Source organism: Bubalus bubalis, chromosome 2 (genome assembly GCF_019923935.1).
Source record: "Bubalus bubalis isolate 160015118507 breed Murrah chromosome 2, NDDB_SH_1, whole genome shotgun sequence".
NCBI lineage: Eukaryota > Metazoa > Chordata > Mammalia > Artiodactyla > Bovidae > Bubalus > Bubalus bubalis.
In genome coordinates this window covers 79,018,688-79,044,008 of record NC_059158.1, presented here as the reverse complement: position 1 = coordinate 79,044,008, position 25,321 = coordinate 79,018,688, and the positions used below count along the sequence as shown (strand labels likewise).

Genomic DNA, 25,321 nt, shown 5'->3' with positions numbered 1-25,321 from the left:
GGTCATTCTCCCAACTTCTTCACTCTCCTGGTTTCCTTCCTTCCTTGCTGGCCTCCCCTTGTTCCCTCATGCTTACTCCCATCCACCTTTCTGATTACTTCTCATCTCTATTTGCATTGCTTTTGTAGTCTCCTCCTATCTCGTGACTTTAAATACCATCTGTATGCCGACAACTTAACTACTCGGTCATGCTTGCATTACGAAGCCATCAAAAGAATGGGTTCTAGGGACTTCCCTGGTGGTCCAGTGGCTGAGACTCTGTGCTCCCAATGCAGGGTGCCTGGGTTCAATCCCTGGTTAGGGAACTGGATCCCACATGCCACAACGAAGACCCAGCGTAGCCAAATAAATAACTTTTTTCAATTTAAAAAAAAGGATCTAAAGTGAGAAAGACTGCACTCAGGGACGAGCAGCCATGGGCAGTGTTCAGCATTCTGGCCCTCTTCAACTGGGCCCATTTTTTCTTCATTCATCAGGAACAAGACCCATGAATGTCCTGACTTGACATGTGATGTTCTTTCCTCCACAGTCCAAGCCGCCTCCCCGACTTGGGAAACCACTCCCCTCTTCAGAGGGCCTTTTGTCTGATCAAGGCTGTTTTCACTGTGCCGTGGTCTCAGACAGATTTCTTTTGTGTTCTGTTTAAACACAGAGTGACAGTCCACTAACATAAAGTCTAAAAACTTTGGCTTATCTTTTTGTAAAAGCTACTGTATCAAATCTGTCCTTAAAATAGCAGAATGACCCATTCTGTATGTACAGGGGATTCTCACAGAGTAGCCAAGTGTCTGGGGTGGAAGTTAAAAAGGCCGATGCAGAATCTGCTACAATCAAATGTGTTGGGAGTCATCAGTAGTTGGGGGGCAGTGAGGCGGAGGAACGGGGAGAGTCAAATGGAAAGAAATAGCGTTGCTAAGCCACTTGTTTTGATAGAGACAGCAATTTTCTTTTTTTCTCCATCAGAACCTTGATGGGGCCTCCAGGAGCCTGGCGGAATTAACGGCTGGCAATACCAGGGACATAGTGATGAGCGGAGGCTGCCCTTCTTAGTTTTAGTACCCATGGTGGCATCTATCCATCGTTCATTCAAGTTAGATTTATTTCATTAGCCCAATTCTCGGTACTAGGAATAAGACAATGAATAAGAGAGATAAAAATGTCTGCAGTCCTGGAATTTATATCTTAGAAAAGAGAAACAAAGTAAACAGGCAACAACAACAAAAAAACAAAACAATGCCCATTATGTCAGAGGGTGATAAATGCAATGAAGAAAGAGCAAAGAATCTGAGAAATCAATACTAAGAAAGTGACCTATAATATGACCTGTAGAAGGTGAGGGGCAGGTCATGCACAGTCTGAGGCAAGAGTGTTCAAGAAGAGAGGAAGCAAGTACGAAGGCCTTAAGGTGCTCACTATGTTGGGAATAAAGCAAGAATACCATTGTACCCAGACAGTGTATTTAAAAGCAGAGACATTGCTTTGCCGACAAAGGTCCATCTAGTCAAAGCCATGGCTTTTCCAGTTGTCATGTACATATGTGAGAGGTGGACTATAAAGAAGGTTGTGCACCCAAGAATTGATGTTTTCCAACTGTGGTGCTGGAGAAGACTCTTGAGAGTCCCTTGGACTGCAAGGAGATCAAACCAGGCAGTCCTAAAGGAAATAAACCCTGAATACTCATTTGAAGGACTAATGCTGAAGCTGAAGTTCTAATACTTTGTCACTGGGTGCAAAGAGCTGATTAGAAAAGACCCTGATGCTGGGAAAGACTGAAGGCAGAAGAAGGGGACAACAGAGGATGAGATGGTTGGATGGCATCACTGACTCAATGTACACGAGTTTGAGCAAGCTCCAGGAGATGGTGAAGAACAGGGAAGCCTGGCATGCTTCAGTCCATGAGGTCACCAAGAGCTGGACTCGACTGAGCAACTGAACAACCATTGCACTGTGAGTGGGGAGAGAGAAGGAGACAGTTCAAGGGATGTCCAAGTTAATAGTTAGGGTCTATCTGGACTCTGACTCTGTATGAGCTGGGGAGCAATGGTAGCCAGGGAGATGCGGAGATGCACTACTGAGATTTCTCTTCAAGGAAGGGCCAGCTGAAGGGAAGGACTCTCTACCTACACTCAACTCCTTCAACGTCCACCTCAGCTGTATCAATAGAAAGGTACCTTGCTAGGATAGACCACATCCAGCAACTGAGGAAAGCCAATTCAGCCTGACACAGAACATTCTCCTTGCCAGCTGCAGCTCCAGAACTCCCCACTGGGTTAGTCGAGGCCTTACCCACTTCAGTTTCTTCCTCTGCCTGTTCCCGCTTCCTCCCCTTCCCTTCACAGACACTGATCTTCATTAATATCATGCACTCCAAAGTCCCTTTCAGCATCAGTTTCTGAAAAATCCAATTCATGTGTGACAGAAGCCATTGGTGCTTTTGAGTAGAGGAGTGACAAGATCTGACTGGTTTTTAAAGGGGGCTGAGAGTTGACCAAAGAAGGGGGACCAAGGAGGGGGACCAAAGAACACCAGGTGATCAGTAGGGAAGGCATTGCAATAATCCAGGTAATAGGTGACCATGACCTGGATCAACACAGCAGTGGTAAAGATCAGTTACCAGTTTCAAAACTGTTTGGATTCTACATATATTCTGATGATTGAAATGATGGGATTTTCTGATGGGTTGGATGTAAGGTATAAAAAGAAAGAGTCCAAAGTTTGGAGTCTAAGCAAAGATGGAGTAGTCACTTTCTCAAATGGGGAAATCAATGGATAAAGCAGGTTTGGGGCATTAATGGAGATCGGGAGTTCAGTTTTTGGATGTAAGTCTGAAATGACTCTTGTACAACCAGGTTATCAAATAAGCAGCTGGACATACAGGACTAGAGTTTAGGGTAGGGCCTGGATTATAGTCCTAAATTTATAAGTTGTCAGTGTACAGATGGTATGTCACGAGACAGAATGATTCCAAAGCAATGCAGATAGAGACGAAAAGTAATGAGAAAGGTGGACGGAAAGAAGCATGAGGGAATAAGGGGAGGCCAAGAAGGAAGGAAGGAAGCCAGGAGAATGTAGTTTCTCGGAAGCCAAACTGTTTCATGGTGGAAGGCAGGATATGCTGTGTGCAGTGTTGCTAGTTAGCTAAACAAGATGAGAGCTGAGAATGGGTCTTTGGATTTAACAATGGAAGTCACCAGTGACCTTGGCCAAAGAAACACCTTGGTCAAGGGTGGTGGGGAAAAAACACCTGAAAGGCATGGATATGAGAAAAACTGAGCAAAACTACAGTGGATAAAGATAAATCTGCCAAGGAATTTTGCCAAGGTACAGAGGAAATAGGTGACAGCAAGAAGGGAATGTGGAATGTGGGGAAAATGAAGATTTGATGAGAGGAGACAAATGGTGAGAGACAGAGTGTGATCTAGAACATGAATGAACTGGCTGGACTACACAGCATGGAAAGTTCGTCCCGAGGAACAGGAGGAAAGAAAATATACAGGCTGAGGTGCAAATGATGATGGTTGAGTTATGAGAATTTGTGTCCTTCTGTTGATTGCTTCTATTTTCACGTCTATAAGAAGCAATGTGGTTTGAGCAGGTGGTGTTGGAGGTCTGAGAAAAGAGGGACAGACTGCTGAGGGTGGAGGCAAGGAAGTGATGCTAATGATGGGCCATAAAATATAAGCTAAGGAGGTAAATAACTGAGGGATTTGAGGGACAGTGAAGAGGTGGCGGGATCAATGGACTATAAGACCAAGTGGGATCAACAAAGAGTTGGGAAATAACATTTTCTAATAACTCCCAATGCCAAACATGGGATAGATGCCAGTGAGCTCTGCCAGGGGATGCTCTTGAGATGAATTCCTGACTTGGGTCAGCTCAAAGAACCTCAGATTCTTAACAGTGGGAGGAAGGACATCAAGGGTGTCCAAGGAAAGAGCAGAGAAAGCAAAGAATCCAATTAAGACACAAACAGTGGCTCCAGGGAGGGACTGTCATATTGGCCAGGAAAGGAGACCGCCAGGAATGGGGGCAGTACTTCAAATCACCCTTGGATGTAAATGAGTAGTTTCCCTTGTTACTGTAGCTACCTTGTAACATCCCCATCCAAAAGAAAGAATAGATATAACTGGAGTACTCTTCACTGCTAGTGGAAGGGATTTGCCGTTGCAAGTTAGTTTCAGTTTGCAAAACTAAAAATGAGACAGATTACCCAGATGAGTTGTTTCCAAATCATCTGACTCTCAGAATTACTTAAAATACAGATTCCATACTCCTGATATAGTAGGTGTGAGTTTTGGCCTAAGAATATATATTTAAAGCTCCCCAGGTAATTTTTATATGCCAAGCTTAAGAATCTAGCTTATTTCCATCAAGGGACCCTAGAGATTATCACATTTTATAAATTGTGATGAAATAATGCTTTTGAGAACACAGCTGAAATCTCAAAGTTGTCCCTAGATAGCCTCATTTGCCCTGGCAGCTATAATATAACAATATGGGGAGCCAGCCTGAAAACAAAGCTGAAACCTAGAGGGGAGTAAAGTCAAGAACACAAAGAAAGAGAACTGGAGCCCTGAATGTACCTTACCTGAACCCCACTCTGCCTCAGAAGTTTTTGCTTACATGAGTCAATAAATACCCTTAATTGTTTAAGCCAATTGGAGGTGGGTTTTCTGTTTCTTAATAACAAAAAGTATCCTCCACAGCCTTCCCACATCCAAATTAAACCAGTGTGAAAGTACACACTAGCATTTTCTCCTTCCCTTTAGTGATAGTAAAAGGTAGGTAAGATTGACATATTTCAGATATTTCCATCCCTAAATTCAATTTTACTTAAGGATTTCCTTATCAAAATAAATGAGTTTTGATTTTTTACCTTTTACGAAGAAAATCTCCTTGTTAATGAGAATAAAAACCAAAGAACTGGGTTCAAAATGACAAGCAAGTCTCTGACACCATAAGACAGGATGTTTTTATATGAGAATCCAAGAAAGTCTAGCAGAACAGAAGTGTAGCCGTGGTCGTCTTCGTCTTTTGGGGGTTTCCTCAATACTCACTGGGCACTCAAAAGTAGATATGCTATTAATGTGAATCAGTGAGTAAAGGCTTATTTTCAAAGTTGCTGATCTTCACGAGGCTGATGATACATCAACTTAAAGGAGACCTCTAGTATTGCTTCCAAACTTGGAATCTCAAGATCTGGACAATAAACAAGCCATTGTATCCATAATAACAGTGACTTAACTTTTCAAGGCACAGAGTGGTAATTACATTTCCTTCTTTCATTCATTTCTCACTGTTTCCAATAATGCTGGGGGTCAGGCATGACCTGAGGGCTAATGACCAAAAGCATAGAGATTTTAACGTGAAACTTCATATTGTCTACTCTGTTACATTCTTGGAGAGACTTTTAAATTTCCCAAAAACTGATGTTTCCAGTTTCTTGGTATATGATACCGAGATATTAGAAATAGGACTTAAAGACCAGCAAAATAACCACTGGCATAGAGGGCAAATGTTTAGCATTTCTGAATTAACCCAGCGAAGTGTGAAAGTTACCTGTTCCACTGTCTATAGAAGAAGTTCCCTATGGTATATGCTTGGAGAAGGCAATGGCACCCCACTCCAGTACTCTTGCCTGGAAAATCCCATGGACGGAGGGCCTGGTGGGCTGTAGTACATGGGGTCACTAAGAGTCGGACACAACTGAGCGACTTTACTTTCACTTTTCACTTTCCTGCATTGGAGAAGGAAATGGCAACCCACTCCAGTGTTCTTGCCTGGAGAATCCCAGGGACGGGGTAGCCTCGTAGGCTGCCGTCTATGGGGTCACGCAGAGTCAAGACATGACTGAAGTGTCTATGGGGTCGCGCAGAGTCAGACATGACTGAAGCGACTTAGCAGCAGCAGCAGGGTATATGCTAAGGATTCTTAGATGAGCACCAAAGTATTCTGTCTCCACTGAAGCATCTTCATATGTCTCCAAACCCTTCTTCTCTCCTTTCTTTCTAGCTCTTTCTCACAGCCAAGGTCTAGCGCCTGGAAAAGGGACAACATTTTAGGAATAAAAACAAATGAAGAAAGTTGGAAAAGGGACAAAGGCCTAGGACTTGCTGAAAAATGAAATCCTACAAAAGACTCAAGAGTTTCCATACTTTGATCTCTAGATCATTTTCCAGAACATTCCAGTCCATCACAAAGTAAAGCTCCAAATAAGAATCCCTTAGGCTACAAAAAAACCTTCTAGTTGCAACATGATCACAAGAACACAACATCACGTCCGTGTCTTGCTTTAATATTTGCAAGCCTTTTCCCTCTTCAATTATTGAGTTATCCCAGGACCACCTACTCTTAAGAAATTTCTAGTCTGTCTTCATACACAAAATGGAAAACTGGTTTTATCTGATAAGGTGTTCCAGATATCTGTTGTTTCTGCAACTCCACATCTGTTCACCATTCTCCTGGGAGCCTCACCTCATTTTCCCTCTGGGATCTAGACTTCAGTCTGTGACTTCAAAGATCAAGCATGTGACTCAAGTCTAAGCCAGAGGCACATTGCATATCCCTAGATATAGTGACTGGTTCTCCAATGAGCTTATGACCTAAGAGGAGTCCCTGAATGCAATTGAGACTTTTGCAGAGTATAATTAAAACAAAACTTACTCTTTTCCATTGGACATAACATAAAGGATGTGACACCAGAGAAGAACATGCTAGAGAACACAGTCATCTCAGAACCAGGAGATAGAGAAACCAATCAACATGAAGTAGGCTGAGTGCCCAACTATACTAGGTTAAACCAAATTGCCAAATTTGACTGCTTCTGACCTAGGAAAATAACAATCCCATATGCTGCTGCTGCTAAGTCACGTCAGTCGTGTCCGACTCTGTGTGACCCCAGAGACGGCAGCCCACCAGGCTCCCCCGTCCCTGGGATACTCCAGGCAAGAACACTGGAGTGGGTTGCCATTTCCTTCTCCAATGCATGAAAGTGAAAAGTGAAAGTGAAGTCGCTCAGTCGTGTCCGACTCTTAGCGACCCATGGACTGCAGCCTACCAGGCTCCTCCGTCCAACAATCCCATATGGTTCAACCTAATAGCTTTATCTTTTCAATTATATATTTCAATACTCCTTCCTTTTGGCTTCAAGCAATTTAACTGAGTTTTCTGTCATTTACAAACATGAGAATTCAGACTAATGTGTAAAGTTGCTGTAGCCAATAAAGCACTGTGTCAAAGATGCACAAGAAAATTATTTAAAGATCCCTTGTACTAAAAAGGGGGCAGGGGGAGATACCAAGATACAATATCTTCTCCACAAGTTTATAAAAAGTTAAATTCTTGAAAAGGGCAGTCATGATGGATAGAAATACATGAGACCTCAGTCTAAAAAGCATTTCACACTCTTTTCAGGTAACTGGCATAACTACCCTATGAGGTAAACATGTGTCCATTTTATAGATAAAACCAACCCAGAGCAGTTAAGTATGTTGTAATGAATTTACATTCATTACAAATCCAGATCCTCTAATCCCCAAATTCACACTTTTCCTACTGTGTCTCACAATGCTAAGATGGTCAAGAAATCAATTAGGAAACATTTGTACAGGCCCTTTATAAACATGGGAAGCATCAAAGTATCTCTGACATTTCAAAACATCTACCAATCTGATCATTCTAAAAGCAGCCCAAAACACTGAGGCTGGAATGTGTCAAATCTAATATTGGTGAAATCCTAGCCAGAGTTATTAGGAACTAGAAAATGACTATCTCAGAATCGTAAACACAAAGTTGCAGCCCATTTTAACTGTGGAATCTAGACTCCTCTTTTCAGTTCTCATCATCCTTAACCTTCTGTTATATTGATACTGCTGTCTTACTAGCACACCGTAAGCTAAGCTAAGCTAAGTCACTTCAGTTGTGTCCGACTCTGTGCGACCCCATAGACAGCAGCCCACCAGGCTTCCCCGTCCCTGGGATTCTCCAGGCAAGAACACTGGAGTGGGTTGCCATTTCCTTCTCCAGTGCAGGAAAGTAAAAAGTGAAAGCGAAGTCGCTCAGTCGTGTCCGACTCTTTGCGACCCCATGGACTGCAGCCTACCAGGCTCGTAGATGCTTATTAATAAATATTTGTGGATTGCCACAGACACGACTGGAGCGACTTCACTTTCACTTTTCACTTTCCTGCATTGGAGAAGGAAATGGCAACCCACTCCAGTGTTCTTGCCTGGAGAATCCCAGGGACGGGGGTGTCTGGTGGCCTGCCGTCTATGGAGTCACACAGAGTCGGACATGACTGAAGTGACTTACAGCCACAGTGTAATGATTTTTTTAATTCCTCAAGATCACAAAATTAATGGACTATAACTATTAATATGTGAATTATATCAGCTCTTCAGAAATGTGCTCTGATGGTCCACAATTTTTAAAAAATGGATCCAGAGGCACAGACTTTGGGAGTTCTGGGTCAAGCTAAAAACACATGGTTATATTAATCTATCATAAGATTCAGCTTAGGCCTGAGACTGGTGACCCACCCAACTAAAGATTCACCCAAGATCATCTTTTTGCCTCAACTGATAAGTCAGGATCAACACAAAAGGAATCTAGAGATCTCAACGTGGGGACATTTAGAGGACATGCATCTAAAGGTCTTGTAGAAGAATGAGGAGTCTCAGGTTCAGACCCTGGCTCGATCAATGTCCTTTAGGTGGGGCACTTAATCCCCACCCTTTCACTCCTTTCAGTCTCCCTCCAGCGTTTAGTTGCTGCTAAGTCGCTTCAGTCATGTCCGACTCTGTGCGACCCGTAGACGGCAGCCCACCAGGCTCCCCTGTCCCTGGGATCCTCCAGGCAAGAACACTGGAGTGGGTTGCCATTTCCTTCTCCACCAGGATTTAGTTACTTAGCTATAAAATAATGCCAAGCAGTCCAAGTGATATATTAAAGGTTATAAAAGCTTATATTAAAATAGGGCAGGGACAGGAAGTTTAAGCAGAAGCCCCAAAGACTGGCAAGGAAGAACTTCAGTAAGAGAAAGAAAAGCCAACTGCTGTAAAATAAAAGCAGCAGCAGATAATAGAGACTTGATAGAACCAAAATGTTGCCTGTTTGCTATTGGCCACACAACCCTTCTAAGCATATAAACTGTACCCAAAGATGTAATTGTCATAAAACCTGATCCTATTAAGGGCACAATCAAACTTCTATTGGATGAAAGAGTATCATTGTCCTGAGAAACCATAACATTTTCTGAAAAACTTCAAATCACGTCCTGAAATCTGGGAATTCTTCAGAGAAAAGTTAGGTGGAAAATACTTAAAGATATTCTCGTGCATTTTGAAATTAGAAATATGATCAGTAAGCAAGAAAAGGTATTGTGAATCAAAGTAATAAAAAGAGCTATTTGTTTATGATCATTGTCTACAATGCCTTACACCATGCTAAGGCACACTCACCACTTTATGTTCATAAAATGTCACAGAATAGATTCTCCCATTATCATACCAGTTTTACAGATAAGCAATCTGAGCCATGCAAAGTTAAAGGACTTCCCCAAGGTCACACAGCTAGAATGAGGTGAAGCCATTGCTTCAGGCTCTCCGCATTTTTTAAAAAGCATTATGCAAAATAGAGAGCAGTGCAAATAATTTCTAGCCACAGATATGCAATATTTTTTAAAAGACTAACTGCAAAACACTTTCCAGTTTCTAATGATACGAAGTTTGGCACAGGGTCGCACAGAGTCGGACATGACTGAAGCGACTTAGCAGCAACTAAACGCTGGAGGGAGACTGAAATGACCTTACCTAAAATAAGGGCATTTACAATGTCATCATACTTCTTCATCTAAGTCAAAAATCAATACAACAGGAATCTAGAAATCTTAAACCCCCAGGTTGACAATATTCAGAGGACATGTATGTAAAAATGATCAATTGGGAAGACTGAGAGTGAGGATAGAAACCTGCAAAGAGTTTCTGGAAATATCAAGTTATGAGCAGCAAGCAAATTCTACAGTATGTGGCAAAGACTTGCAAAAAGTCCCTTGGCTTCTTTAGTAACTTCACACATGGACAGAAACTAAGGGGGTATGACATTTCTAGTACAAAAGAGCCATATACTAGAGCAGTTTAGTTAAAGCCTCTGGTATCAGAATCTCTGGGAATTGTCTCACAGTGATTTTCTAGCCATATGACCTTAAGGAAGTTAACTGGTCTATGCCTTCATTTCCCATCTGTAAAATAGAAACAGTAAGAGTGCTTACTTAAAAAGAGGCGTGATAAAGACTAAATTTCAACAAGTGTAAAATACTTAGAACAGGGCCTGCAACATAAAAGTATATGATATATAGAATATCATATGCTATATACTATACATAGTATGTGATTATTATTATAGAATGAAAGATAGATGGGTCTAAACTACCAAGAAGAGTAAGTACAGGTTATTTGATGACTAAGACATTAACACAGGGATGAAACCATCTGTTTGGGTTGTATGTGGACAACCCAGATGTATCCCAGTTTAATCCAGACAAGGTTTCCTTTTGCCAGGCACTTACAGGAACATATAGTAAAACTTGTGGCCATATTTAGGACAAACCCTCCACAATAATAATAAATTCTCTTTCTCTGTTACCAACCCTGAGAAAAGGTTTTCAAAGTTATAATTATTAACGTTCTCTTCCTGCCTCCCCTCCTTTTCCAAAGATTTTTACACGACCAGTGAGGTTTGTTGGCGTTTCCAAACTTCTTCCCAGGAAGTCTGCAATGTGTACTGTTAGGAGTTGCTGTATAATTACTTAGTTGATTCCCTCTAAGGAGCTTACTCTAAGAATTGAGGAAAGAAAGCAGATTAACCATTTGAATACATGCCACTGGCCCATCCCCTCTCTCTGCCATAAATGGGGGCTTCTGCAGTCCCCACTCTTCAACCCTAAAATGTGATCCAGGAAAATCAATGTATTGCTTTGGCTAATCCTACAACAATAGGGGTTTCATTTTCATTGTAGGGCAATTAAGTTGTCCGAGAAGGAAGGAGCGGGAGGAAGGGGTGGTGGGGGAGAGGGTGGTCTCCCGTCCCCACAGACAGATTAGTCCCCCTTGAGGCAGCAGCGTCCGCTCTGTCTGTCTGGTGGTCGGTCACACGCAGCTCTTCGCTGCTACCTAGCAACGCAAAGCCAGGGAGAGAGCTCGCTTGTTCCCCTGCCTCCTCGCCTCTCCCATTCATCCCTAGCTTCCTCTCTCTCTCCTTCTCCCCGACCTCAGCCCCCGATCTCTCTCTTTCCCCTCCTTCTCTCCCTTTTACTCTCTATTTGTCTTCTCTCCTCCTCCCCTCTTATTCTTTTTATTCTCTCCCCTACTCCCTCCTCCTCTTTCCCTCGCCTCCGTTCCTGTAAAAAACTAAAACTCTCCCGACAACTTGAGAGAAGTTTACAGCGCTTCATCGCAGAAACTTTCTCCATTCGAGCCCTCAAAACTCCGGCCGCGCAGACGAGCCCCATTCATCAACACAAAAGCCTCCGCTTCCCGGCTGGAAAGGGAAACCCTTCAAGAAAATGCTGCAGCGTATCAGCCGCTCTCTCGGCCAATCCCACCTCCCGGCCTTATCTCGGCTAGTGAACGATCTTTATCGAGATGCGGTCTCTTGGGGGTCACGGCGAGACCAAGTTTCGCTGCTGCAGAAAGGCGGGGTGCTCGAGCCCGCAGCCTGGGCGCGCGAAGGGATTCCCGGGCTGGGCGCTGCAGGTGGAAAACTGCGCACAGAGCAGCGCGGAAGACCGCTTGGCCCCGGAGAGAAGAAACCAGCGCGGCGAGCAAGCTGCGGACTCACGAGGAGAGCAGCAAAGTACCTTCCAGGAGGGTTGGGACAAACCTCCGTGGGAACAAAGGCGGGGTCCTTGTGGGGTGTGCTGTCACCGAAACCGCAGGGTCTGCTTTCTCAAGTTTGGGACACTCACTGCCGAGGCGGGCGAAGGAGGGGCGCTCCTGCCGGCCCCACGCAGGGCAACCTGAGGGCCCCACAGGGAGCTGTCCGGCGGCCTCCCGCTCCTGGCCTCTGCCGGCCGCAGCCCACTCCGCTCGCCCGCGGACCCGACCCTGCCGCAGCCCCCTCCGCTCGCCCGCGGACCCGACCCTGACGCAGCCAGGGAAGTTCCGCACTCGGCGCGGAGCTCGGACCGGTGGGCGCTTACCTCCGCCACTGGCCGGCGCCAGGCAGGCGGCGAAAGCCAGCAGCAGCGTGCACGCTGCCGCCGCCGCCCAGCGCTCCATCCCAGCGACTGTCTGGGTCCCCGGCCTCGCCGTTCCTTCCCCGGGAGGTGGGCGCGCGTCGCACTTGGCACTGCAGCGCCTCCACTGGGGAGCGCTCTTTCAGGGCCGCACCTCTGTGGGCTCCTAGGGTCAGAAAGCCGGGACCCGCGCCTGAGGAATCGCGTTTTCTACCGGCGCCAGTCCCCACCCTCCAGACCGTGCATAAAGCCCTTTAGACCCGCCCGCCCCGGAACTAGCCTGCGGGAATCCCGCGGGGCAGGCCCCCTGCCGCCCGGCCCGCCCCCTGCACTTTGCAGCTGCGAGAGGAGTCGGGACCCGAACACACGCGTGCACTCTCACGCAGGCACTCCTACAGACACAGCCGCGCGCGCACACGCACCCGCTCACACGTGCACGCACACTTCCCAGGTACACACGCTCATTCATACGCGCACACACGCTCATCACCGTCACACGCTCATCACCGTCACACGCTCACACTGACACGATCACACGCGGGCAGGATTGGTCTGCGCACAGAAGTTGGCTAGGCGGTCCACAAGTATGTCGGCTACCTATACAGTTTTTGAAAAGGGAGAATAAGAGAAGGAGGAGGAGGGAAGGGGAAAGAGGAATGGAGAGCTTGCTCGACTATTTTATTATCTAGTCTATTTTATTATCTTGTGACTATTTTATTCTCTAGTCTACAATCCTCAAGCTCCCTCAGACACCCGGGTTTCCCCTGTAGAGTTGGGCGCTGAGATGGCGTGCTCTATGTTTTTACGAGTTACGGGGGGAGTGAGATCAATGTTGGGGCGATGGGGGCGCGTCGGATCCTTGTTTAGATTTTCTTAAGCACCACGTCTACAGGTGTCACGGCCAGATCGTGCTTCTTACAAATCTGATCATTTTGAAGTAAAACTGAAAGAATGAACGTCTTCTAGACGGTGCAGGTGCCCCTTTATGTGAGGGAGAAACTAAAGGGGTTCAGAGAATCCCGCCACTCCTTTCTTTGGGGGCAGTGTTAGCCAGGCTGGCGGGGGCTGGAGGAGGGAGCCCCAAAGAGCACTGTGAGAGAAACCTGAGCATCGTCCTCAGCCGATACGTGGCTCCAGTGCCCACAGAAAGAACGAGGGTCCGTGCAACCGCTTTCCTGGCCACGTGGAGACCTATGTGAGAAGGAACCGTTTCTAGGCCAGGGGTCACCCCTGGTCCTGGAGCCCTTTCTCTCAGAGGAGCCGTGGCCGTCAAGACGACAGCCCAGCACCCATGTAGTCCCCGACCCAGATACTGCCACCCCTTCTCCCCGAGCCTGGATCTTGAGAGACTCTGTGGAACTCTACTGACCCCAAACAGTCCAGGCTTTAGTGGTTGGTGAAGCTTTGAGGGGAGGGGGAAGAGGAAGTAGATATTATTTTTGAAAGACAAGACGAGAGAAATAGACCCAGATAGAGAAAACTTTGACTTAAAAAGGAGTAAGGTGCGAGCAGGGGCGGGAGAGATTTAGCGGCTTTCTTCCCAAGAACTGGAAATCCAGAGTTCTCGGCTGCGACCGAAGTCACTGGGACGCTCTTTGCCTCCCTGCGCAGCGTCTGGAGCTGGGCGGCGCCGCGGAGGAGGCAGGATTGGGGACCCGAAGGGCATGGGGGGCTGGGAAGTCAGGGGGACGAGGCGAGCGGGAGGAGGGAGGCGGCGAGGGGGCGAGAAGCTGCACTTTAGTCTCGGTGGGTGATTTATGCCGGTTCCGGGCGGCCGGGGCGATGGTACGAGACCGCGCCGGGGTCAGAGCACTCCGACGCCCGCCGGGGCCGCCCTGCATAGTCAATGAGCGTCCCCGCACCACAATTACAAAGAGCCGCTGCGGGCGCTGGGGAGGCGCGCGCCCCAAGCGGTGCGCGGGTCGGGGCTCCCGGGGCGCCGGAGGGGTTGCGTCCTGCCCGGGACGCGCGTGGGGTGCTGGAGGTGCGAGAGAGGGAGCGCAGGCGCGATCGGGGGCGAGGGGGCGGGCGTGGGGGCGGTGTTTGTGTCCTTTCTCTGTGTAGCAGCGCGGGCTCCAAACATTCCTTTCTGCACTGAAGGGTTTCCCTCATTGTTGTTGTCTTTGTGCTGCAGTGTTGCCAACTTACTGGAATTCCTGACGTGGTTGCACAGCAGGGCTCAGGCTGACCGTACGAACCAGCTGCGTTTGTGTATGCGGCCGACCCCGCCGTTAATCCCAGAAAAACGCCAGAGAAGGGGGGAAGAATGGAGGGAGGGCTGGAGGCAGGGGAGCAGATGAAGGGGTGGGGATAGAGGATGAGGGACCTATAATGAAACACTGCCTATCAATCCCAACACTGTATGTAAATTCGCACATCCACACTCTTTTCCACTAGAAAACCCCAATTTTTCAGTGCACTATCAAACTCATACCACTTAAAACCAGACATCTTTTTACTGCCTGCACCGTGCGCCAGTTTTTATCTCGGTATCTATACCTGAGAATGCCTGTTGCTAGATTTGGGGGATTAAAACTAAGGACCAGCATCCGGGAAAGCGCAGGCTAGCTCAGTTTTGATTTACGGCAGCACTGTTTCTATGTAATGCAAGTTTCTATATAATGCAAAATTTCTTTATGTTCCACATTTCTCTCTACATCTGTACAAAAAGGACTTTACAAAGTGCCGTTAACCAAAAGAGAGGAAAGTGCTGAAAAGTGAGATTTATTCTACGAAATTTGTATTCATTGATTTCCTAAGTATATTTTTGACTTTATGCATCTCAATGCCAAACTACTGGAAATATTTTCAAAGCATTTGTTACTATTCTGACTTAACTTCTGCTTCCTGTAGTGGACAGGGAGTGGAAAAACTTCTTGAGTACAGTCCAACTCCAGCTTGCTAATAATCTAACCCAGATTTGCCTCTTGGTGCCACAGAGCTAACTGCTCACTGGACAGTTCCAATCCAATGTCCATAACAGTTCAAACTTAGCATGATGGAGCCTGAACTATAAACCTTTAGTGTTTCTTATCTCAGTAAGGGGCACCACCATCAACCCCACAGGCCAAGGCTAAAATTGTCTTTTTTTTTTTTAATATTTATTTTGCTGTGATAGGTCTTAATTGCACCATGTGGGATCTTTTTAGTTGTGGCTTCTGAGATCTAGTTCCTCCACCAGGGATCAAACCTGGGCCGCCTGCATTGGGAGCTTGGAGTGCTAGCCACTGGACTACCAGGGAAGTCTGTGAAATTGTTCTTTTTGACCCCTTTCTCTTCTGTACTCCATATGCAAGCTCCTCAATCCAATCACTTCTTCTCAAATCAAACTCAACCATTTTTCTCAATCTCGTTGCCAGCACAACTCTCTCACCTGAATTATGGCTAGATCCTTATCATGGAGTCCTTGCTGTCAGTCTACCCTGTCACATCTATTTTCCATTCCACAAGCAGATGATCAAAGTGATACTTCCACCAGACTAGTGCTTTCAGACAAAGGTAATTAACTATGAGAGGGTTATGAAATCAACGTAGTAGGTCAGACAAGAATTATTTTCAAATAAAACAGAGCAGAATAGAAACTAAAATAACTTTCATATGGAGAGGATATGTGCTGTTTCACAAAACTCTTGTGAAACAGACATTCCACAATGTAAAATATATTTCTTGTTATGCATCTCAGTCAAAAAAGTTTGAAGCATCTCTCCATAAACTACTTATTAATTAGAGTAATGGTAACAAGCTTAGAACCTGGCAAGTGTTTTAATGTGTGTGTGTTGTGTGTTAGTCGCTCAGTTGTGTCCAACTCTTTGTGACCCCATGGACTATAGCCCATCAGGCTCCTCTGTTCATGGGATTCTCCAGGCAGAATACTGGAGTGGATTACCATTTCTTTCTCCAGGGGATGTTCCTGACCCAGGAATCAAACCCTGGTCACCTACATTGTAGGCAGATTCTTTACCATCTGAGCCACCATTACTTAGGTATGTTAAAGTCAACAGATCAGGAGACAGCCATTGAAAAGACAGTTTATTATACTCACAGATCCCAGAAGAGGGAATACAGGTCAGGACATTGGAACCCATACAGGCAACCTCCGAAGTCATCACTCCGAGAGCAAAAGGAGGGAATTGGGGGCAAGCACTTTTACTGTTTCCACAGGAAGAAACAGGGAATAGACAGGCCAGGTAAGCAGTTTAGGATAGGATAGTTAGTATTTGAACATAATGTCCTTGTATTTGAACATAACACCCTCCGCCCACCCCCACCGCCAACTCTGAAGGAGGCAGGAGATCAAGGCAAGGTGAGTCAGGTATATTATTAGGACAAGGTGTATCTAGCAAATGCAGGCAAGGGCAGATGCATCAAGATTACAGAAGCTAGACATAGGGTAAACAAAGCAGATACCACAGGGTATACCTACACAAATGCACAACACAGTCATGAGAAAGCATCAGAAGAATCCAAACAGGGGCATATTGTAAGCTGAGGGGCTTTTTAGAGATAAGACAATTGAGTGCAATGCACAGGCTTGGGTTGGACTTGGACTAGTGGGGGAAATAGCTCCAAAGGGCATTATTGGGAAAATCAGAGGCATTTTAACATGGACTATAGATTGAATAATAATATCCTATAATGTCTCATATTGGTTGTAAAAGATAATGTCCTTGTTTTGGGGGAACATATCCTAAAATATGTAAAGGTTCAGGAATGGGAATTCCTTGTGGTCCAATGGTTCGGACTCTGTGCCTTCCTTGCTGGGGCTGGGATTCAATCCCTGGTCTGGGAACTAAGATCCCACCTGAAAGACACAGACAAAATACAAATACATCCAGAAACATAATTTCAAAATTTATAAATTAGGAAGAGAGAAAGCGAGCTCGTGGGCAAAGGGCCAATGTCTCTTGCACTACCGCAACATTTCTGTGAGCTTAAAATTATATCAAAATGATTTTTTTTAAGTTTTAAAAACTTTGCATCAAGTCAGAAATTCCACAAGGACAATTCTTCTCTTGTCTCCCAGGATTTGCTCCTACTATTCCCTCAGTCTAAAGTATTATTCTCCTACCAATCCTTCCCTTCATCTGGTTAGGTCTTACTCGACTTTCTCAAATTTCCAGTCTCATCTGAAATATCTCTTCTTCCAGAAAGGCTTCCCTAACCACCACTACTGCCTTAGGAGACTCTTCGATACCCCCTCATAGCTCTCTTGATTTCTCCAGCCCAGTTCTTTGACACACTTGTTGTATTTCCTTAGCCTTCTCAAATTTTTTCACTCTGATGCCAGAGTAATTTTTTTGCAGTCATCCAGACCATATCAGCTTCCCTTGTGGCTCAGCTGGTAAAGAATCTGCCTCCAGTGCGGGAGACCTAGGTTCGATCCCTGGGTTGGAAAGATTCCCTGGAGAAGGGAAAGGCTACCCACTCCAGTATTCTGGCCTGGAGAATTCCATGGACTGTATAATCCAGGGCATCTCAAAGAATTGGACATGACTTCCACAAGACTGTATCAATCACTTGGTCTTAACACTTCAATAGTTTCCCCATTATCACTGGAATAAAATTCAAAGATTTTTGCATTGCTACAAGCTCTTGAATGATCGGGCCACGGGCCATCTCGTGACCCTCATGTGACAATCCATCCACAGCCATATTGGCTTCCACCTGGTTTCGCAAACATACTGTCTGCTTTCCTACCCTTGAGGGTGAAATAAAGGCGCCTAAGGGGGATAAGGCAGAGTTTCATGGGGCTATCTAAATTCCTGACAGCACTCCAGGTCTAGTTCCTAACCTAGATTACCCTTAAAATCATCCTCCTTTTCCCTGAGGGAGCTTGAATGGATTTCTGCCCTCTGTAAAACAGAGCCAGACCAAAACCATACAAAAGTGCCAAAAAGACACCAGGTATCTCACCTATCAAGCAGTTCCAGTATGCTTCTGATGTAATAATAACTGCCACTCACAAAGAAAGGACATCGTTTGTTTGTTTTTTCCAACTTTGTATTTGCCAGTCTCAGAACTGCAACCTGAGCCATGAGCCATAAGCAGTCCTGAACCAACACTTTTCCTGATGGGTAACCAGGCCTGGAAAAGCCTCAGCAAGACCTAAAAGGACAACTAAGGCAGCAGCCATGCCTTCTAAACCAAAGACAGAGATACCAGGTATAATATGACAAGGCAATCCTCTTTCTTTGCAAATATAGTCATAGGGAACATCTTGGCAGAGGTTTAAAGAAACAGTTGAGAATTTAATGAGTCTCACTGATTGTAAAAAAAAAAAATTCAATAGAATTAGGACTTGCCGGGAAAATTTAGGATTTAAAGACAGGATGGCCGGAAGCCCTGAGAATCAGGTGGGCCTAAGGCAGGCATACATGTTCAGATGGTGATGGCACCACAAGCACCAGTCCAGAGTATGTGCAGAGGTACTTGCTTGTTTAGCCTCCCACTTTCAAATTCCTCTCTCTCAGGAGCAATTTCCATAGACAAAGGTCAGTGAAAACATCTTCCTGGATAATGACTCTTGAGAGCCCAAGACCAATACAATTCCCGAAGTGCATCTCTAATCTCAGGGGTTATGAAAGGGCTGGAGGACCACAGAGATGTCTGTGATAAGGAGTACTACATGCATGAAGAAAGAGCCTATATAAAGTCAGGATCCATACATCATGCTTCAGGTGAAATCAAGTACGACAACTATCTCAGTATCACCATTAGACATAATTCCAGTCTTCCATAAACAACTTTGCTTGGAGACCTGCTTCAGAATTCAGCCAGGTTCCCTATTAAGGGACTCTTGAGAGTCCCTTGGATTACAAGGACATCAAACCAGCCCAACCTAAAGGAAATCAACCCTGAATATCTATTGGAATGTCTGATACTGAAGCTGAAGCTCCAATAACTTGTTCACCTGGTGCAAAGAGCCAACTCATTGGAAAAGAGATGGTGGATGGCATCACTGACTCGATGGACATGAGTTTGAGCAAGCTCCAGGATATAGTGAAGGTCAAGGAAGCCTGGCATGCAACAGTCCATAGGGTCGCAAAGAGCTGGACATGACTGAGGGACTGAACTGAACTGAAGACAAATCCAACTCCTTTATAGGCAGTTATTGTTGTTTAGTTCCTCAGTCATGTCCAACTCTTTGCAACCCCATGGACTGAAGCACGCCAGGCTTCCCTGTCCTTCACTATCTGCTGGAGCTTGCTCAAACTTCATGTCCATCAAGTTGGAAATGCCATTCATCTATCTCATCCTGTGTCGTTCCCTTTTCCTCCTGCCTTCAGTCCTCCCCAACATCAGGGTCTTTTCCAATGAGTCAGTTCTTTGCATCATGTGTCCAAAGTATTGGAGCTTTGTCTTAGTCAACACCAAATTCTCAGAACTTGACTTGGGATCTGATACATGGCAAGCCAATCAATAAATGTTTGCATATTAAATAAGTTAACACATGAAATAAAACAGTATAAGATGCAACTTACTCTGAAAAGATCTTGAGATCTGCATGCTATTAGAAACATCCTCAAGGTATATCTGAGTTTTAACCTCTCTAGCTATCCTTGCCTTGAAGGCCTACAATTAAAGTTGCAATCTGAGTTATAAAATGAGCATTATTTCTCTAATGTCCCGGGGGGTGGGGTGTGCTTAGTTATTCAGTCGTGTCCAGCTCTTTGCAGACCCACAGACTGTAATCCAGCAGACTCCTCTGTCCATGGAATGTTCCAGGCAAGAATACTGCAGTGGTTTGTCATTTCCCACTCCAAAGGATCTTCCTGACCCAAGGATCGAACCTGCATCTCTGGCATCTCCTAAATTGGCAGGTGGATTCTTTACCACTAGTGCCACCTGAGAAGCTGGCAATATTTGCAGGCCTTTTTGGTTGCTGTGGCTTCCCTGCTGACTCAGATGGCAAAGAATCTACCTGGCAATGTGGGAGACCTGGGTTCGATCCCTGGGTCAGGAAGATCCCCTGGAGAAAGGATTGGCAACCCACTCCAGTATTCTTGTCTGGAGAATTCCATGGACAGAGGAGCCTGGAGGGCTACAGTCCATGGGGTCACAAAAAGTTGGACATGATTGAGCAACTGATAATTTCACTTTCTTTCACTTAGTTGCTGTAACTGGAAGTTGTACTGTCATCTAGTGGGTAGAAACGAGGGATGTTGCTCAACATCCTACAAGGAACAGGACAAACCTTTCCTTCCACCTTATCCTCTCTCCCATCTCATAACAAAGAATCATCTGCTCTCAAATTTCACTAGTTCAAGGATGAGAAACTCTGAAAGTGCAATCAAAAGGTCTGTAGAAACTAAACCTTGAAAATGGAATTCAGACCTTTAGCTCAAGAACAGAATCAAAAATTCATCTAAAACCCACTTCTGCTAATATCATCTTCTTAGTAACTGAACAATGCCGTAGGCAAAGGACTATAAGAGTTCAGTCAGGAGAAACAGACATTAAGATGGGGCATGCTAAGAAGTATTTCAAAATGCAGAAGATGCATCTCGGTTCTTATGCTTCAGCAATGTTTAAGTAGATGCAAACTAAACAAGAAAAGTACTTAATTTCTCTCTTCTCTCCAGTTGACCAACTGCTATTTTCTCCTCAAGCCTCAGCTCAAATATTTTCTCCTTTGTGATAAAATCACCACTTTCTCTCCCAGAGAGTCTCTTTCTTTCCTGTAATCCTATTCCATCAGACACTCACCTTCATTAAGATTTTCACTTTGTGATAGTAGGTCTTTGATTATGGTCATAACTCCTCCAATAAACTTTGTATTCTTCAAAGTCTTTTTAAAATAAACTTTTTAATTGTAGAACAGGTTTACATAAAAATTGCAAAGATAGTACAGAGAGCTCCCATATATCCTACAACCATTTTAGCTTATTGTAAACAACTTAGATTAGTATGGTGCATTTGTAACAATCAATGACCCATTATTGATATTGATTTAGGAACTGAAGTCCATACTTTTTTGGATTTTCTTTTACCTAATGCCCTCTTTCTATTCCAGGATCCCATCCAGGGTTACATTATACTTAGTCATCATGTCTCCTTAAACACCCATTGGCTGGGACAGCTTTTCAGACATTATTTTTGGTTTGGGTGACTTTGACAGCTCTGAAGAGTACTAGTTAGATACTTTGTACAGTTCAGTTCAGTTGATCAGTCGTGTCCGACTCTTTGCAACCCCACGAATCGCAGCACGCCAGGCCTCCCTGTCCATAACCAACTCCCGGAGTTCACTCAGACTCACGTCCATCGAGTTGGTGATGCCATCCAGCCATCTCATCCTCTGTCGTCCCCTTCTCCTCCTGCCCCCAATCCCTCCCAGCATCAGAGTCTTCTCCAATGAGTCAACTCTTCACATGAGGTGGCCAAAGAACTGGAGTTTCAGCTTCAGCATCATTCCTTCCAAAGAACACCCAGGGCTGATCTCCTTCAGAATGGACTGGTTGAATCTCTTTGAAGTCCAAGGGACTCTCAAGAGACTTCTCCAACACCACAGTTTAAAAGCATCAATTCTTCAGCACTCAGCTTTCTTTACAGTCCAACTCTCACATCCATACATGACCACTGGAAAAACCATAACCTTGATTAGATGGACCTTTGTTGGCAAAGTAATGTCTCTGCTTTTGAATATGCTATCTAGGTTGGTCATAACTTTTCTTCCAAGGAGTAAGCGTCTTTTAATTTCATGGCGGCAGTCACCATTTGCAGTGATTTTGGAGCCCCCAAAAATAAAGTCTGACACTGTTTCCACTGTTTCCCCATCTATTTCCCATGAAGTGATGGAACCAGATGCCATGATCTTCATTTTCTGAATGTTGAGTTTTAAGCCAACTTTTTCACTCTCCTCTTTCACCTTCATCAAGAGGCTTTATAGTTCCTCTTCACTTTCTGCCATAAGGGTGATGTCATCTGCATATCTGAGGTTATTGATATTTCTCCCAGTAGTCTTGATTCCAGCTTGTGCTTCTTCCAGCCCAGCATTTCCTATGATGTACTCTGCATATAAGTTAAATAAGCAGGGCAACAATATACAGCCTTGACGTACTCCTTTTCCTATTTGGAACCAGTCTGTTGTTCCATGTCCAGTTCCAACTGTTGCTTCCTGACCTGCATACAGGTTTCTCAAGAGGCAGGTCAGGTGGTCTGGTATTCCCAACTCTTTCAGAATTTTCCACCGTTTATTGTGATCCACACACATGCTAAACACAGTTCAAAGTGTTTTAGGAACATCAGGTTATTTTATCATAGCAACTCAATGAAGTAGTTACTATAATCACTCCTACTATCCAGAAAAGGAAGCTAAGCCCAGATAAGTTAAGTGATTTTCCAAATGTCACACAATTATTAGACCTAGAACTTGAATCCAGTATGATCAGCTTCACCTAAGCTTGTACTTTCCCTGAAAGAAGAGTCTTGAAACGTGCAAGTCATTTATTTGAGAAATAACTTCAAGGAGGAAAGCTATAAACAGGTGCTACATCAATGTGACCACTGTGATGTCTGGCATTTAGTTCTCCCAGAACCTTCTAAACAGGGTAGTAAAGGCTTTTCAGAATTATCCACCTGACTATCAAGCAGAAGTATTTCTCTATCCACTTCCATTTGCTGTTGGTAAAAAGTTATCTTCATGGGCATTACTTTCCCTTTAACCTGTAATCTGCCTGTATGGTTGCTGAGCCAGCCAATGTCTGCAGCAATGGAGAAGCTCCAGGGCAAAAAGTAAAAGGCATGCTGCAGAAGGTTCCTGGAGCATAAATCTTCTGGTGTAAGGTGAGGAGAAGCCTGGATGAGGAGCCATTTGCCCAGGCAGTTGTCATACCTAAATGTTTTGTGTTACTTTTATTGTGTCCCTTAGTGGAATCATTATGTCAAGGAACAAGACACTCTAAACCAGCAGAGCTTAATTACATATCTGTCATTTAGCAAATTCTTGAGATATGGTGAGAGACACCAGTTTTTCTTCCACTCCTAGGGGACAGAGTATCATCTATCTGCACATACTACATCTTAGATGACAGTACCCCGATCCCATAGTTTTGTTATTGAGCTGGTCATTTAAATGAGAATTTAATAGATCATCATAATTATAGTGTTGGTGGGGCAGTTTGGGAAGGGAAAAGAAACTCATATTTAGAGGATCTGTTGATTCTAGGAAGGACAAATCATTTCTCCCTTCATAGGAAAAGCTCCATTGTAATCAGCATGCCACCAAGAGGTTGATTTTTCTGTTTTTTCCTCATGTTGGTGTTAGCAATTTGTGCTTTTCTAGGAATCTTTCCATTTAATTCAAAATTTTAAACATATTGCATAAATTATTACATCCTCTTATCATCTTTTTGGAATCTGCATGATTTGTTATATGATCTCTCTCTTCATTACTGCATGGGGCTTCCCTGGTGGTTCAGACTGTAAAGAATCTGCCTGCAATGCAGGAGACCTGTGTTCGATCCCTGGGTTGGGAAGATCCCCTGGAGAAGGGCATGGCAACCCACTCAAGTATTCTTGCCTTGGAGAATCCCATGGACAGAGGAGCCTTGAGGGCTATAGTCCATGAGGTCACAAAGAGTCAGACACGACTGAGTGACTAACACTTTTTTCCTTATCAGTTATCAATTTTGTTGGTCTTTTCAAAGAACCAACTTTGGATGTTTTTTAATTAATTATATTTTTGTCTTCAGTCTTTCCATTCTAGCTCCTGGTATGGCTGGCAAATTTTAACTGAATACTTTATATTGACTATGAAAAGTTGTGCAGGCTGTAGATGATGAAATCGTCTCCAAAGGGGATTTATTTCCTCTAAGCAGGCAGTTAGAATAGGGGTGAATCCTTGATCCAGTTAGACTGAGGTGTCTCAAGACTAGATTTAAGTCTTCTTGAGAGCTGAACTGGTGCTGCTCTGTCGTATTGCTATGGTGTAGCCCCTCAGGTATCTCAATGGAAATATGAGATATGAACCCCAGTATTTACCTCATCAGCACCATGATATTACCAAAGCTCTGGGTAATCTTTTAACGTCTTAACATCCACCTTGCATTAGACCTTGTAGTTCAGTGCAACTTACAAAGCGGAAATGCCTTGAGAAGAAAAGTCATAGATTTGGGGGCTTACCTCAATATTTTCTTTCTTTTTTGTATCTCAGTCTCCCAAGTTGTTGAGTGTCTTAGTGCTCTCCAATGCCTTTAAATGGTTCTTTTATAATTAAAATTTTTAAATATATTTTTATATAGTTGTGACCATTCTCTGACGCTACACCAAAACTGAACAAGTTGTAGCTTCTTAAAGGTCAATTACAAATAATTAATCTGAAACCATATCGATGAAATTTTCATCTTTGGTTATATTAAAGTCTGTTGGTCTACCTTACACTTTTGTGAATTGATTTTGTAAAATTATGCACTAGTCATTTGAAAAATACCAACTTACTGTTACTCAGTTCTTCTAAAAGTTGATATATTTCATTACAAAATTTTTTAATCACATTGGTTAGAATCACCACAAAACTTGAGCAAAACTAAAGTACTGTTAAGTTATCAAGTTCCATTGACAGATACAAGTTATCCAAAATTCTAATTTTTTTAGCTGAAAGCATAGTATGTTCTACCTAATGATTGCAGGGCACCCTATTGTTACAGGAACTTCTTTAGTAACAAATATGTCACAAGAAGAATAACTTGTTATGTTTGAATATATTGCAAGACAACATTTGGATGATATATCATCAACAGTAGAAATAAAAATGTACCTATGTTCTTCAGAACTTGTATGTTCTATCAACATAAAGGTGAAGTCTCATAAAATAATACTTAAACCTAGAAATACCACAATCTGAAAGGCAAATAATGCTAAATAGAAAAGCTTTTTAAAATTACAGTAAAAATAAAAATACAACCTACCATTAACAATGTTTGGTGAGTAGCAGAGGGACATTGATCCAGCTGCCATTTGATTACTGATCATGATAACTGTGGGCAAAATGACAGAAACCTGTTGACCTAGTAGCTTCAAAAATCATTCTTTAAAAACCAATTTACTACTTATGTGACTCCTTTTAATAAAACCCTTACTATTTCTCAAACT

The 25,321-nt window shown here is 44.0% G+C and overlaps 1 protein-coding gene across 1 annotated transcript in view; it reads right to left on the bottom strand.

Moving 5' to 3' along the window:
• LRP2 (LDL receptor related protein 2) overlaps positions 1-12,451 on the bottom strand; it is a 178,421-nt gene extending 165,970 nt beyond the window's left edge. The window contains exon 1 of the mRNA XM_006059973.4: positions 12,197-12,451. Coding sequence (XP_006060035.4) covers positions 12,197-12,275 — 79 coding nt within the window. The 5' untranslated portion in view covers positions 12,276-12,451. The remainder of the gene's footprint in view (positions 1-12,196) is intronic.
• Between the last annotated feature and the right edge of the window lie 12,870 nt (positions 12,452-25,321).